At 53.4% G+C, this 16,204-nt stretch overlaps 1 protein-coding gene across 12 annotated transcripts in view; it reads left to right on the forward strand.

Moving 5' to 3' along the window:
* Nucleotides 1-16,194, forward strand: part of GRK4 (G protein-coupled receptor kinase 4) — a 57,878-nt gene extending 41,684 nt beyond the window's left edge. For 9 of the 12 annotated variants that reach the window (XM_010848044.1, XM_010848002.1, XM_010848019.1 and 6 more), the window contains 7 exons: nucleotides 3,607-3,644; nucleotides 6,527-6,616; nucleotides 7,729-7,937; nucleotides 10,705-10,842; nucleotides 13,856-13,993; nucleotides 14,423-14,560; nucleotides 14,762-15,014. In XM_010848044.1, the coding sequence (XP_010846346.1) occupies nucleotides 3,607-3,644; nucleotides 6,527-6,616; nucleotides 7,729-7,937; nucleotides 10,705-10,842; nucleotides 13,856-13,993; nucleotides 14,423-14,560; nucleotides 14,762-14,920 (910 nt within the window). In that variant the 3' untranslated portion in view covers nucleotides 14,921-15,014. Of the gene's footprint in view, nucleotides 1-3,606; nucleotides 3,645-6,526; nucleotides 6,617-7,728; nucleotides 7,938-10,704; nucleotides 10,843-13,855; nucleotides 13,994-14,422; nucleotides 14,561-14,761; nucleotides 15,015-15,891 lie in introns of those variants that run through there. The other 3 variants (XM_010847985.1, XM_010848037.1, XM_010847992.1) reach the window with 3 other exon arrangements.
* The last annotated feature ends 10 nt before the right edge of the window (nucleotides 16,195-16,204 follow it).

Genomic DNA, 16,204 nt, shown 5'->3' on the forward strand with positions numbered 1-16,204 from the left:
ACCATTGGAAGTATGGCCAATCAGGGGCAGACCTCGGTTTTCTTTTTAGTTCTCTTCTCTCTCCGGTAAGTACTTTTCATTTAAGTTGGTCGTGCTGCTCACAAGCACGAGAGGAACCCATTTCCAAAGTCCTTAGATATTTCGATAGTTGTTCCGAGGATTGGGGACGATGTTCCAACAAAATAACAAATGTTCTGAAATAATTGTACTTATTTTAATACTTTTTTCATCTTAGAATTCAGTAGAGAAAATTAAGTGCCATGGATGGAATTTTGTGTGATGCATAAATCTGGGTTTTAGGGACAGCAGTCCCTCTTCCACCTTTAGAAGCTGGGGGTCCTGAGCGCTGACACTCTTCGGGGCCGCCCCAGGCCACTCCCTGCGTTCAGCCCAGTGCATCCACCTGCGGGCCGTGTGCGCTCATCCCCTAGTGGGTGCGTCTAGCTGGCCTTCTCAGTTCCCAAGGGCTCTGCCCACTCCTTCCCCTCTAGCCCACATCCTCCCTGAATCTGGTCCCCAGATCAGTCCAGCATATTTGTCTGATCCCTCTGTGTTTCCCGTGGTCAGTGGCCGAGGTCACGTCCTCCTCAGATGGGCTTGCTCTCCCGGAGCTTGTCTGGCGTCATCTTGCCTGCCCTGCTCGTGCGTCTGCCCTCTCAGGGGCCTTTCTTTCCGGCCCCCTCCTGCCGTCACGCAGAATTAGTGCACAGACACCCACTTTCTAGAAGCCCCTTCCCCTGGCTGGTCCTCAGAGTGCTCCGTGTTGCCCATCCTGGGGCCGGTCCCCCTGGCTGGCTCACTTCCGAGAAGACCTTCCTCTTCTCCATCCCAATTCTGATGTGATTTTTCTTCTTTGTCTTTTGTGGCCCAGAGCCAAGTTGAGTATCTCCTGAGGATCAGCTCCCAGCAGGCTGGGCTGATGGGTGACGGTCCCACCTATCATGAGTTGTGCAGAAGGTGGGGGCACAGGCTGCTACTCTGGGACTTACGGGGGCGGCTGGAGGAGCTCTGATTGCTACGTGGCTGCTGGATGAAGTGAGCTTGTTACAGTTAAGTCCAGCTGAGCCGCCTTGGCCTGCTTCGTGTTGAGATGCATTCCCTGCACTGGTCAGACGGTTCCGTTCCCCAGCCTTCTACCCTGGGCTCCCGCCTGCCCTCTGACTGAGCAGGTCTGTCTTGTGCCTGCTGCGTCCAGGAGACCTGCCATCAGGAGGCACCCCTGAGCGTCTGTTGCACGCATGAGCCATGGCCTTCAGACTCTGACGGCCTGTCCCGCCTCCAAGGCACTGCACACACGCTTCACGGGGAAGGTGCCCGTGTCCCCTTGCCTTTCCTCAGAGACCACCACTGACAGCTTTCATCAGACCAGGTCCTAGAGAGAGTGTCTTCCTCTTTGCACAGAGGTAGTACAAATAAAAATGCTCTCCTATTTTAGCAGCTCCAAAATCAAAAAGGAAGAGACACACAGGATGGGCGTTTATCATTTTCAAATATTTATTTATTTGCGTGTTCTGTCTGCGCCAGGTCTCAGTAGTGGAGGCAGGGTCCTTGTTTGTAGTGTATGCGACCTAGTTCCCTGACCAGGGATGGAACTGCAGGTCCTCTGCTGTGGGAGTTCAGAGTCTTAGCCACGGGACCACAGGCTCCTTCCTGGGGAGTGGTTTTTGAGGGAAGGCTCAAGAAAGGACAACACTTTGTAGCCTGAGCTGTGGCGTTCTGCCCTGGCAGATGCCAGTGTGTGGTGTGGGGCAGGGTGTGAGCAGGCCGCTTTGGAATTGGTCTCAGCTTGTCGCCTGGCATCCAAGTGATCCAGTGACATGGCTGCACCCTAAGAGTGGCACCTACACCCAAGAGTGTCTAAACACCCTCCGGAGACGCTGTGACAGTCCCAGGAGGCGTTGTGTGTAACACGCTTAAGCACGTGTCTTGGCATCCAGTGAGCACGCCAGGGGGTGGCTGATGTCATTACCACTGTGCTAAGTCACTCAGTCGTGTCCAACTCTTCAAGACCCGTGGACTGTAGCCCACCAGGCTCCTCTGTCCATGGGATTGTCCTGGCAAGAATATTGGAGTGGGTTGCCGTGCTCTCCTCCAGGGGATCTCCTGACGCAGGGACTGAACCCACATCTCCTGCACTGGCAGGCAGGCTCTTTACCACTGAGCCACTGGGAAGCCCATCGTTACTGCTACAGATTAGTATTTTGTGCAGTACATGCTGCGGGTCTCCCTTCAGAGCAGGTGACTGGTGCTTGATTGACAGCTGACGGCAGAGCCGGTGGGAGTGGTTTAGGGCAGCTTCCCACACCAGGCAAGGAGGCGGCCGGAAGTCGGTGGGTCTCTGGCTGGGCCCTGGGTTGGCTGCCCTGGAGCGGTGCTGGCCTTGCGTGGAGCAGTGGGGCTTTAGGGCGCCTGGTGAGACGTTTGCGGTGAGGCGGGCGGGCAGCTGTCCTGTGCATGTGGCCGTGCCTGTGAACGTCCCATGTCAAGGAGGGTTACCTTGTTGTCAACAGCATTTACCAGGACTCTTTAAATACAGAGAGAAAACAAGACTGCTTGTGGCTGGCAGGGCAAGCAGAGGGCACCCGTTCCCGCCCCCTGCTCCCCAGGGCCACCAGCAACAGTGTCGGGATGTCTGCCCAGGAAGGTTTCCGCGCAGAGCCCCACGCCTACGTTCTCGCTCTGCTCTCTTCTGGGTGTGCGGTTTCTACCCCAGGGCATCTCAGTGTCTGCGGCCCCCGCCCCCTGCGCTGGCACGGGGTTCTGCGGGGCTCTTCTGGGACCAGTGCCTCGGAACGGCTGCTCCGTTGTGCTGACCTCGGTCTCCTCTGCAGGTTCTTGGAGACGTGGCTGCAGATGGAGCAGCTGTGCTGAGGGAGATGGGTCACTGTGACAGGACCACACGTGAAGTCAGAGCTAAATAGAAATCTTCTGAAAACTAGGTTTTTTCCTCGCCAAGGAAAAAAACAAGTAGCTTGAGATATCACATTTAGATATTTTAGTCTTTGGTGACACACACGTATTTGAAGTTTGGCATTGCCCTGCTTGGCCGTGAACTGTGATAAACAGTTAGTGCCACGGGTCACACGCTCCCCCGCAAGGCCTGGCCTCCCTGAATGCTGCCCAGCCTGGAAGCAGGCTCTGCGCGCGGGTCCTCCAGGTGAGGACGGTGGGCAGAGCCAGGATCTGACCCTGAGATGGAATTCTTCTTGGCCGGGGATTTCCAGTCGTTGAAATTTTTGACAGTCTATTAATGGTGAGAGAAATGGAGCTGAGTTCGTCAAGGACTAACTCCTCACTGCTGAGCTGCACGTTTCACGGCTGGATCGCCTCCTGCGAAGCCCAAGCCCCCACACGGAGCGGTGAGCTCTGCGCCCTCGCCGTGCATGCCGTCTGTAGAGCCCCCCTGCCCCGGCTCCTCCTCATGGCCACTGGAGGCTGTGGCAACACGAGGGCTCCCACAGACCCACAGACGGAGGCGCCGTTACCTGCCGACCTCGCCGTTTCTCAGAGCGGGGAAGTGTCTGCGGGTCTTTCCGCTGGAACTGATGGAGCCCAGTGTTGCGCCCCAAATAACTGACTTTGTGGTGTTGTTTCCTTGCCTTGCAGGGACTTAAAGCCCGAGAACATCCTCCTCGATGATTATGGTGAGCGAGCCTTTCCCACCAACTGTAGACTTTGTTCAGACGGACTCAAGTCAGGGTGGACCTACCACTTAGTGAGGCCAGGGGATAGCAGCAGGAGATGCCCTCCTAGAAACAGAACGGGGCTCTCACCGTCGTCCCCCTTTGTCTAGGCAGGGAGCAGAGGTGCTTCTGATTTTCAGTTTAACTCGCAGTAAGAGCGGCGTCTTCTCTTCTGTTTCTTTCTTTCCTGTTTCACCTTGCTTTAATCTCAGCGGCTTGAGTCCATGCCCTCCTTGCTCGGTCGTTCTCACAGGTGCGGCGTGGGCTCTTGTTTGATTTGCATTTTCCTGACGACACTTTTCATGGGCTTACTTGCCATCTGTTTATCTTTTTTGGTAATGTGTCTTTTCAAGTCTTCTGCCCATTTTTAATTGTTTTTTTCCCTTATTTTTGAGTTTTAAGAGTTCTTTGTATATTTGTTATGCCAGTCCTTTATAAAATATAAATGTTTTTAAGTTAGTGAAGTCAACTTCTAATTTTTTTCTTTCATGGTTTGTACTTGCAGTTACAATTGCAATTGAGTTTATGGCTGTGACCATGTTAACGTCACTGAATTCTGGAAGGTTGTAGACTTGCTGGGCTTTGTGCATATACCCGCATACCTGTGGCAGATGACCACTTTCTCTCTGCCTCCCCAGTTCCTGACCCTTTGGTTTCTGTTTGTTGCCTCAGGACACCAGGTGGGACGTTCAACCCAGTGTTTACCAGAAGTTGTAACAGCAGGAATTCTTTGCTTATTTCTGATCTCAGGGATAGTTTTTTAGTATATCACCATGAAGTATGGAATCTGCTGTCGTACTTAAATATTTGTTTGTATGTCTGTGCTGGGTCTTCATTGCAGCACACGGATCTTGTATTAATAGTTGCATCCCGTGGGGTCTTTGGTCACATCATGTGGGATACACTTTCCCAAACCAGGGATTAACAATACAGGGGAGTGTGAAGTCTTAGCCACTGGACCACCAGGGAAATCCATGCTGTAGTACGTTTATAGAAATTAAGATTTAAGAATTTTTTCTTTTTAAAAAATAACACTTGAATTTTGTCAGTGCGTTTTCTCCCCAAATGACTATATGTTGTTTGTTTTTTAATATGGTTAATCCACCAGTTGGTTTTCCAGTGTTAAACAAATCTGTCATTCCTGAAATGAGTCCAGCTTGGGCAGATCATGCTGCCCTTGCCTGGGTGGCTGGTTCTGGCACCTGACAGTCCCAGGAGGAAGCGCACCTCCAGCACAGTCTCTCCGTCGGGCTCTGCACAAGCCTCGGAACCTGTCCGGGTGTCCGTGTCCACACGGCAGCCACTAGGGGTCCAGACGTCTCCCCTCTTGGGTTCAGCTGCTCCCAGCCTTGGAAAGTGTCCTGGTGGGAGTGGCTGGGGAGCCTCCGTGCGTTCCCCACTCCCGGTCGGCAGTGTCTGGCTTGACCTGGCTTTGCCAGTGCTCCTGCTGCCGCAGCAGAGCGCCTCAGCGTGGGTCTCCCGCTCAGATGTTTTGTCCATCCTGGCTGGTCCTGTGGCTCCCAGCTGTGGCCAGGAGTGGTGCAGATGTGCCCCGTCCTGCCCACGTGCAGGCAGCCAGATCGCTCCTGCGGCAGTCGCTGCTGCGCTTGTTCCTTACACGCCGGGGCCGGGTCCCGCTCCCGTTAAGAACAGAAGGAAGTGACAGGGCTTTGTTGTGCTTGTCTTGATTTCCGGAGACTTTAAATCTTTTCTTTGTGTTTTTCTGTGTTTTAATTTTTAACAATGTAATTCTACCTACACTTTAGTTTCTCAGACTTAAAAAATGCAATTGACTTTAGCATTTTTACTGTTATGGAATTAAACTTCTTAAGAACTAATTTTCCACCAGTGAGCCATAGACCGTAAGAGTAATAGGATTGTCCTCAAGTACTTCTTCATTGTCCTCAAGTACTTCTTCGTTATAGACAGCTTGTTAGGTTTTCTGTTTTCATGTGTCAAGTACGACTGGATATTTGTATTGAATTTAGGTTTAAAAAAAAAGCTGTCGCCTGTTCTTCTACATTTCAAGGCACATTTACCATTTGCCCATTCTGAATATGGGACAGTTTGTTTTGCAAACTTTAAGGGGGATTTGGTTTTATGAAATGAAGCTGGTGGTTGAGTTGATGAAGAAAACCGCATTATGTTTGCATCTTCTATAATTGTTGTTATTGTTGAGTCCCTAAGTTATGTACGACTCTTTGCGACCCCATGGACGGCAGCACACCAGGCTTCCCTGTCCTTCACCAACCCCTGGAACTTGCTCAAACTCATGTCCATTGAGTCAGTGATGCTGTCCAACCATCTCATCTCTGTCGTCCCCTTCTCATCCTGCCTTCAGTCTTTCTCAGCATCAGTCTTTTCCAGTGAGTCAGCTCTTTGCATCAGGTGGCCAAAGCAGTGGAGCTTCAGCTTCAGCATCAGTTCTTCCAATGAATATTCAGGAATGATTTCCTTTGGGATGGACTGGTTGGATCTCCTTGCAGTCTAAGGGACTCTCAAGAGTCTTCTCCAGCACCACAGTTCACAAGCATCAGTTCTTCAACGCTTAGCCTTCTTTATGGTCCAGCTCTCACGTCCATACATGACTACTAGAAAAACCACAGCTTTAATTATCTGGACCTTTGTCAGCACAGTGATGTCTCTGCTTTTTAATATGCTGTCTAGGTTTGTCATAGCTTTTCTTCCAAGGAACAAGCGTCATGTAATTTTAGATGTAAATGTTTCCAAGTAGGAATTGCTGTAGGAACTTCCATCCCTGTGTTTTAGATTTTTTTCCATTATTTATTGTCAAAGTGTCAGCCGGCCCCCATGATTTGTATCGTGTGTTTGGCCGCATGTAGGACACATCCGGATTTCAGATCTTGGTTTGGCCTTGGAGATCCCAGAAGGGGCGAAGATCAGTGGAAGAGTCGGAACGCTGGGCTACATGGGTACGTGACCGGCCTCCCAGTTCTCCCTGCACTCCTGGCCTCAGGACGCAGAGAGCTGGCCGTGTGGAGGGACCTGGGGTCATCCTGGCCCGCTGTGGGGTAGCACAGTGGTATCTGAGGTCTGTACCCGCCCCCACCTGCCCTTATTGCCCAGAGCAGAAGAACCAGGACAGGACAGTGGCCTCCTCGCTCCTCCTGGCTCCACACACCCCTCCTGAAGGTGACCAAGTCATTCTGAAGGTTTCGTGAACCAGAGGCCTGGCCTTGGGTCGGCTCTGAGCGGGAACCCCTGCCTGGCTCTGCCCAAGTAGGGGCCGCCTGATATGAGTGAGCCGGGAGCCTCTGCTGAGTTTTGCGCTGACCCCCGCATCCGCTGTGGCTGCTGGGGCCTGAGCCTGGAGGCCTGGCTCTGTCTGGTGGAGAGGCGGGGGTAGTTTTGCGCTGACCCCCGCATCCGCTGTGGCTGCTGGGGCCTGAGCCTGGGGACCTGGCTCTGTCTGGTGGAGAGGCGGGGGTCCTCCCACAGAGCACCGTTTCCCACCATAGTTAACTCTGCCGTGATTCACTTCGTGCTCTGAACAGTAGGAACTGTTTCTAATAACAGCTTTGCTGAAATATAATTCACATACCATAAAATCCACGAATGTTCATTTTGGGCATTCCACAGCAGTATGTGGGATCTTAGTTCTCAACCAGGAGTCAAACCGGCGCTGCCTGCGGTGGGAGCACAGTCGTGTCCCCTGGACGCAGTCCACCGGTCTGGAGTGTGCCGTCCAGGGGCTCTCAGTGCGGGCAGAGCAGTGCAGCTACCGCCCCTGGTTTCAGAGCCTTCCCATCCCTGCAGAGAAGAAGCCCCGCACCCGCCAGCAGTCACCCCAGCTCCTCACCTTCTCTGCCAGCCTTGCAGCCACTAATGGGCTTTCTGTCTCCGTGGACTTGTCTATTCTACCTCATCTAAGTGGAATCACACACTGTCCGGCCTTTTGTGTCTGCCTCGTTAGCGTCGTGTTTCCTGAGTTCATCCGTATAGTAACAAGCATTAACTTTAAATTGTGTTGTTTGCCATTCAGCACAAGGAGATTTAACTTAAATTTCCTGTATTTGTTGTGCAGCTCCGGAAGTTATCAACTCTGAGAGCTATACATTCAGTCCTGATTGGTGGGGGCTCGGCTGTCTGATATACGAGATGATTGAGGGACATTCTCCGTTCAAAAAATACAAAGAGAAGGTTAAGCGTGAGGAGGTGGAGCGGAGAGTGAACAAAGAGGCAGAGCAGTACTCCGAGAAGTTCTCCGAGGACGCCAGGTCCATCTGCAGCATGGTGGGTCGGCTTGGGCGGGGGTAGGGGGCAGGGAAACGCAGCCGTCCGCCAGTGCGCTCGGGCTGAGCAGGGGCCTCCTCTCAGGGTCCCTGATCCCGCAGAGCAGAGCAGAGGCCATTGTTTGCTGTCCCCGAAGGCGCTGCTGAAGGGCAGGACAGTGCTGGGTCCTGGCCAACCTCACGGGGCACTGACAGGCAACAGGCCCTTCTGGACACTCTGCAGCACCTGACTCCGTGTCTGCCCCTGTAGCCTCAAGAATGTCCCGGCAGTAAGGGAGAGAGAGACGCTCTCCTTGTCACTTGCTTCTCTTAAGCCAACATGAAGGGTTTCCCGAGCGAACTTTAAACTTGGTTTGCATTCAGGAGGGTTTATTGAGAATCCCCCTCGGGCCCCTCCCCAGCAGTGAGCACTAACCCCTTCCATGCGCACGCCCGGTGCTCTCATCTGCTTGGGGTGGGTGACTGAGGCCTGGCTCTGCCTGAGGGAGCAACAGGAGGGGCTGGCTGTGGGCTGCGGGCAGAGGGCCGGGGGCGATGGGCGGGGACAAAGCGGGGGCCAGCCAGGGCTTTGCGGTGATTCGGTTGGGGGTCTGGGCCCTGGGTGCTGGCAGGGTGGGTGAGGAGCGGTCAGGCTGGGTGGCTGGGGAGGCATCACCTGCAGGGTCTGGGAGCTGGGGAGAGGTTGTGGGGGGGGTCCAGGAAGGGGGACGGGCTGGGACAAAGCCTCGGTGTTCCGAGGTGTGCAGGCTTGTGGCAGGCCCAGCTCCTCACGTCTGCAGAAGGGAGTGGCATGGGTTCCGGCTGAGAGCCGAGGCCGCGGGGCAGGCGGCCTCACTGGGAGGCGCCAGGTGCGGGTGTCTGTGGCGCTGTCCTGCGCTGCCAACACCCAGACGCCTGAGCTCACAGCCGGCGTTGCCCCACAGGACCCTGCTTACAGGGCAGGCCCAGCCCTTGGCAGCACCTCCCAGCCCCGGGCCCCGGCTGGGCTGCCAAGGCCCAGATCGTCTTCGTGTGCCTTTGAGCCGAGGCAGATCTCTTTGGTTGGAAACTGGAGGAAAGCCATTTGGTTTTTGCCAATGACGGGCATGCCTCCCTTTTATTGTGCTTCACAAATAGTGTGTGTGTGTGTTTTGGTTTTACAAGTTGAAGGTTTGTGACAACCCTGGGTTAAAGTCTGCATAGGCATGTGTGTGTGCTCAGTCACGTCTGACTCTGCGACCCCACGGACTGCAGCCCGCCAGGCTCCTCCGTCCACAGGATTCTCCAGGCAAGAATACTGGAGTGGGCTGCCATGCCCTTCTCCAGGGGATCTTCCGACCCAGGGACTGAACTTGCGTCTCTTGCATCTCCTACATTGGCAGGCGGATTCTTTACCACTGAGCCACCAGGGAAGCCCCTATTGCTGTTTCCCCAGCAGCATTATCTTTTAAATGTGTACTTTTTTTTAGATATCATGCTACTGCAAACTTAACAGACAATATCCAGTCCCATCACTTCATGGCAAATAGATTGGAAAAAATGTGGAAACAATGTCAGATTTCATTTTCTTGGGCTCCAAAATCAATGAGGATGGTGATTGCAGCCACGAAATTAAAAGACGCTTGCTCCTTAGAAGAAGAGCTTCGACCAACCTAGACGGCTTATTAAAAAGCAGACATCACTTTGCCAACAAAGCTCCGTCTAGTCAAAGCTATGGTTTTTCCATTAGTCGTGTATGGATGTGACAACTGGACCATAAAGAAGGCTGAGCGCTGAAGAATTCATGGTTTTGAACTGTGATGTTGGAGAAGACTCTTGAGACTCCCTTGGACAGCAAGGATATCCAACCAGTCAATCCTAAAGGAAATCAATCCTGAATATTTATTGGAGGGACTGATGCTCAAGCTGAAACTCCAGTACTTTGGCCACCTGATGGGAAGAGCCAACTCACTAGAAAAGACCCTGATGCTGGGAAGGATTGAGGGCAGGAGGAGAAGGGGACGACAGAGGATGAGAGGGTTGGATGGCATCACTGACTCGATGGACATGAGTTTGAGCAAGCTCCTGGAGATGGTGAAGGACAGGGAAGCCTGGCGTGCTGCCTGCAGTCCATGGGGTCACAAAGAGTTGGACACGACTGAGCGACTGAACAACAACAACAGTGTAAACAGAACTTGTGTAAGCACAGGGGAAACTGGGAAGCCTGCGTGACCTGCTTTATTGCAGTCCTCACTTCAGTTGCTGTTGCCTGGATCCGACCCTGCCATTGTCAGAGGTCTGCCTGCGTAAATGTATAAGTAAGGAATACTTTTGAAGGAAACACTATTAGTTTTAAGAATATACAATTTTTAGAACTAGGTTTGCTAAATTTTTGCCTCATCTGAAGTCCTTAGTGATCTGTTTAATGAATAAATCAAAATGGTTTCTAATTATCCATGTCACTTGGCATGGAAGTGGTGTCTTTGAAGTTCCCAGACAGCTTCTATTTCTTGAGAAAACATCCCCTAATTTTTACAGGGTTAAACTTTCCTTAAGGATTTATTTAGTCAACTTGTAGTTTTTTTGATAGCTCAGAGGCAGAACTTTAGTTTGAACTCCTTTTGGAAGCGTTACGTATTTGAAATCGGTAAAATCTGCAGTGATGAGGTTTGGCTGATTCTCTGAAATCTGAGTGACTGTTCCATTGGAGGTGCTCTTTGCCTCCCTAATTCTTTGGCCATGATTGTGGAGATTCAGGGGTTTTCTTTTATCCTTGGAGCTTTGGCTGACTCATCTGTGCTCCTCCACAGTTACTCACTAAGGATCCTAAGCAGCGCCTGGGCTGCAGGGGCGAAGGGGCGGCTGAAGTCAAGGGACACCCTGTGTTCAGGGACATCAACTTCAGGCGGCTGGAGGCCCACATGTTAGACCCGCCTTTCCACCCTGATGTAAGTGTGTTGTCAAGGGCAACGGGGTGGCCTCCTCCCCGGCCCTCCTGGCCCCTCTGCCTGAGCTGCAGCCACCCCCCCGGGTCACTGCCCTGCCAGGAACCTCGGCAGCCCTGACCCTCCCCACCTACCCTGCAAGGGCCCTTCCCTTGTCACAGCTGGCGCCCTTGCTTCTGTAGCCCTGAATGTGCCTCCCCACGCTGGGTCTCAGCGGGTCCCGGCTCGGTGCTGCGGGCCGTGGAGCGGCCCTGGTGAGTGTGCTGTGGAGCCGTGGAGGGTTACATCCCTAGAGCCTGGTGGGGCCCTCAAGCTCGGAGCTGGGAGGAGCGTCCCCATGGTGGCCTTGGGCTACCGAAGACGAAGTAGGAAGCGTGGCGATGCGCTCATTCTGTGGGATATGATGAACCTGTCGTTGTTCAGGTGCTCAGTCGTGTCCGACTCTTTGTGACCCCAAAAACTGCAGCATGCCAGGCTTCCCTGTCTATCACCAACTCTTGGAGTTTACCCAAACTCATGTCCACTGAGTCGGTGATGGCATCCAAACGTCTCATCCTCTGTCGTCCCCTCTCCTCCTGCCTTCAGTCTTTCCCAGCGTCAGGGTCTTTGCCAGTGAGTCAGCTCTTTGCATCAGGTAACCAAAGTATTGGCGCTTCAGCTTCAGCATCGGTCCTTCCAGTGAATATTCAGGGTTAATTTCCTTTAGGACTGACTGGTTTGATCTCCTTGCTGTGCAAGGGACTCTCAAGAGTCTTCTCTAGCACCATAGTTCAAAAGCATCAATTCTTTGGCGCTCAGCCTTCTTTATGGTCCAACTCTTACATCCATGTATGACTAGTAGAAAAACCATAGCTTTGACTGTCCAGACCTTTGTCAGCAAAGTGATGTCTCTCCTTTTTAACATGCTGTCTAGGTTTGTCATAGTTTTTCTTCCAGGGAGAAAACGTCTTTTAATTTCATGGCTGCAGTCACTGTCCACAGTGATTTTGGAGCCTAAGAAAATAAAATCTCTCACTGTTTCCATTGTTTTCTCAGCTATTTGCCATGACGTGATGGAACCAGATGCCATGACCTTAGGTTTTTGAATGTTGAGTTTTAGGCCAGCTTTTTCACACTCCTCTTTCACCTTCATCCAGAGGCTCTTTAGTTCCTCTTCGCTTTCTGCCTTAAGGGTGGTGTCACCTGCATATCTGAGGTTATTGATATTTCTCCCAGTAATCTTGATTCCAGCTTGTGCTTCCTCCAGCCCAGCGTTTCTCATGATGTACCTTGCATATAAGTTAAATAAGCCGGGTGACAAGATACAGCCTTGATGCTCTACTTTGCCTATTTGGAATCAGTCTGTTGTTCCATGTCCAGTTCTAACTGTTGCTTCCTGACCTGCACACAGGTTTCTCGGGAAGCAGCTCAGGTGGTCTGGTATTCCCATCTCTTGAAGAATTTTCTGCAGTTGGTTGTGATCCACAACAAATGAAGTCAATGAAGCAGAAGCAGGTGTTTCTCTGGAACTAACTCTCTTGCTTTTTCTGTGATCCAACAGATGTTGGCAATTTGATCTCTGGTTCTTCTGCCTTTTCTAAATGTAGCCTGTACAACTGGAAGTTCTCTGTTAACATACTGTTGAAGACTGACTTGAAGGATTTTGAGCATTACCTTGCTAGCATGTGAAATGAGTGCAGTTGTGGCGGGGGGCGGGGGGCAGGGATGGCGGGTGTTGAGCATTCTCTGGCGTTGCCCTTCTTTGGGATTGGGATGAAAAACTGACAGTGGTCCTGTGACCACCGCTGAGTTTTCCAGATTTGCTGGCATAGTGAGTGCAGCACTTCACAGCATCATCTTTTAGGCTTTAAAACAGCTCAGCTGGAATTCCACGATCTCCACTAGTTTTGTTCATAGTGATGCTTCCTAAGGCTTGACTTCATGCTCCAGGATGTCTGGCTCTAGGTGAGTGATCACACCATCATGGTTATCTGGGTCATTAAAACCTTTTTTGTACAGTTCTGCGTATTGTTGCCACCTCTTCTTAATCTCTTCTGCTTCTGTTAGTACATACGGTTTGAGTCCTTTATTGTGCCCATCTTTGCATGAAATATTCTGTTATGAACCTGAGACGTGCCATTAAAATCGTTCTGGCTCTGCAAGTCAGGACTCAGTGTTTATGTGGAATGTGCTGTGGCCACAGCTTGGTCCTCTGAGTGAGTCCTCGCAAAATGTGGTTCCTGAGCCTCGGTTCCAGGCCCGAGAATCTCGGGAGAACTTGCTTGGACTCGCTGAGCCAGGCAGCCAGATGGGCTGCAGGATGAGGAAAGTGGTGGGGCCTCCTGGAGCCTTTCCCACCGGGCACTGGGTACTGCCGGCTGCGGGCCGTGGAGGCCGGGAAGGCGGCCATCCCGAGGCAGAGGGAGGGCATGCCGGGTGGTGCCTGGACCAAGGGGCAGAGGCGCCGGGCTTGTCCTGGGGCAGCTCCTGCATGTAACCAGGGGCCGGGGCTGTGAACAGTGGCGTCCGAGACAAGTGTCGGGCGGTTTGGTGTGGGGCCAGGACAGGGTTCTGACCTACGACCTCAGTGCTCCCCTTGGTCCCCTCTACAGCCCCCTGAGGGCCGCCCCGCCCGGGACTCCCAGCTCCTTGCCTGGTGGGATGGCCAAGTCCTAACCAGGGGCCCTGGGTCCTGCCCTCGATTCCCACTCCAGAGGCGGGGCCTGGCTCCCACGCGCCCCCAGCTATGAGTGCAGGCGGGGCTGCGGGCCTGGCTCCTGTCCCAGCTCGGGGCTGGTGCTCCAGCCAGAGCACCCTGTCCGCCTCCTCCATCCCCGGCCTCTGCTGTGACCCAGCTTCCATGCAGGAAAGAGAGGGGGGCCGTCCGGGGCCTCGTGACCGGGCGCGGTTGGTGAGCAGGGGCCTGTGGTTCTGAGAGTTATGAGAGTGCGGAGCGGAGGTGCGCAGCTGTGTGAGCCTCGGGCATCATGAGCGTGATGGGGGAAACTCTCAGCCACGCCTCTGTTCCTGCCGACAGCCGCAGGCGGTTTACTGCAAGGACATCTTGGACATCGAGCAGTTCTCTACGGTGCGGGGCATCCAACTGGACAGCACCGACAGCTGCTTCTACAGCGAGTTCGTCACAGGCTGTGTCTCCATCCCCTGGCAGAACGAGGTACTGTTCCCACGGTGCAGACCGCAGCTACTTACTGCCCCCGAGAAGTGAACAGCTTCTGCTTTGAAATAGCTCTTTAGCTGCTCTGCGCACACATCCATTTATGTGTGTGTGTGTGCGCATGTGCGCATATTTGGAGGTAAAATTACTTGAGGAGCTGCCCCTGGCTCCTCGGGAAGGGGACAGAGGTGGCTCTGGGGTCCGCTGGGTACCTGCCAACCTGAGTGCTGCTCTCTGAGTTCCCACGGGTCATGCTTTGGGGGGCGGGGGTCACACTGGCAGACACGTGACCTACCCCAGGAGGAGGTCAGGAAGCAGGGGGTAGTGGGAACCGGGGACAGGAGCAGAGTGGCTGCTGAACGCTGGGCTGGGGGCCGGGGGGGACGCGGACCTCCGTCATTTCTCTGTCCTGCTCTTCTGTGGGTGCAGATGATCGAGTCTGAATGTTTCAAGGACATCAACGAAAGTGAAAACGAGCCAGTTGTGGTTTTAGAGCCAGATGAGAAGACGGATCAGCAAGTTCCCAGGCAGAAGAGAGGCTTCTTCTACAGACTCTTTTCCAGAGGGGTAAGGGTGGCGGTCGCTGTGTTATTATTACTTTAATGTGACCTGTTACAAGGTGTCTTTGACCACGGCAGAGCTTTCTTTGTTCAGCATTCTTTTTGCAGTGCCTGTTGTGTGAGGTGGGTGGCGGTCGCTGTGTTGTTATTACTTTAATGTGACCTGTTACAAGGTGTCTTTCACCACGGCAGACCTTTCTTTGTTCAGTGCTCTTTCTGCAGTGCCTGCTGTGTGAGGGGCTGTATACAGTGTGCAAGCTACCCATGCGGTGTGTTTGAGCCCGGCGAGAAGAGCCCTCCCAGGGGTGTTTGCCGTTGGTATGAACTCTGTCCTGATCGCAAAAGAAGAAATGGCTCCAGCACTTGAAAAGAGACCCCGCTGTCCATGAGAACGCGTTCCGCACTAGGCTTGTGAAGCATTGTGAAGAACCAATGTAAAAGAATGAAAGTCCTTTCAGTTTCTGCCTGGTGTTGTTCTGATTCTCAGAGCTGTTGCGTCATTCACCCGCGATCACAGGGAAAGCTGATTCTCCTTTGAATGTGGAAGAGTGTTTGGAGAGGCTTTCTGTGGTAGCATTAAACTCAGGAATGGTTTCAGGCCTCCTTGGACCAATGGGTCATCCTGCCGTATACCCTGTCCGCTCCAGAGGGATTTTGCCTCGGTCATCCACTGAACATCTCATCCACTGTGTCTCAGTGTAAACCCAAAGAATGTGGCCAGGTCTCCTCTTAGAACGCGGGGCCGGGCAGCAGTTAACCTGAGCTCCTCTGCGTGTCTCGCGTCGCTCAGTGGGAGTCGTTGCTGAGTCCATGCTGTGGGGGCCTCACATACCGTGAGGGGGACCCTCCACACAGTCGTACAGGAAGAAGCTGTCCACCCCGCCTGCTCAGAGGCGCTCAGTGGGCAGTGGGTGCAGGATGGGGCGAGGTGTGTGAGTGGGGGGAGTGGGACACACCGGCGCCCATCTCTGCTGAATCGAGCATCCTCACCACGTGAAGCACGTGGGAGGGGACGGTTAAAGGTTTTGCTTGCCTGGAAGTCCGCACTTCCTCCCCACAGTTTCTGTGCACTTAAGTCTTCCCTGGTGGCCCAGTGGTAAAGACTCTACTGCAGTGCAGGAGGCCCAGGTTCCATCCCTGGGTCAGCAAGGTCCCCCGGAGAAGGAGATGGCAACCCACTCCAGTATTTTTGCCTTGAGAATCCCATGGACAGAGGGGCCTGGTGGGCTACAGCCCATGGGTCACAGAGTCAGACACGCCTGCACACACACGCACACATGAGGCAAGCGAGCCCCTCGCACGGGAAGGGGCCTGACCAGCCTTCTGCCTGTGTTGCAGGGCTGCTTCAACGCCGGCTCCAGCAAGAAGAAGCTGGTGTCCTCCAGACGGTGAGCACGTGCTGCGCGGCCAGACCACACGGGAGCACGCGCCAGGGCCCGTCCCATCTGCGACCTGTAATAAACGTGTGGGACTCACCTCACGACGGCTCAGCAGTCTGTCCCGCTTTCTATGTTCATGCCTGAACTGGTGTTTCTCTAAAGGTGGATTGAACAAAAGGCCACCTGAGGACTTGGGACGCCCGGAAGGCCCCGGGTGTGGACGCCCTGTGGCGTGTCCCCACAGAGAGGGGAGGGGAGGCCTGGAAGGGGCC

This window comes from Bison bison, unplaced genomic scaffold (assembly GCF_000754665.1).
Source record: "Bison bison bison isolate TAMUID 2011002044 unplaced genomic scaffold, Bison_UMD1.0 scf7180017849866, whole genome shotgun sequence".
NCBI lineage: Eukaryota > Metazoa > Chordata > Mammalia > Artiodactyla > Bovidae > Bison > Bison bison.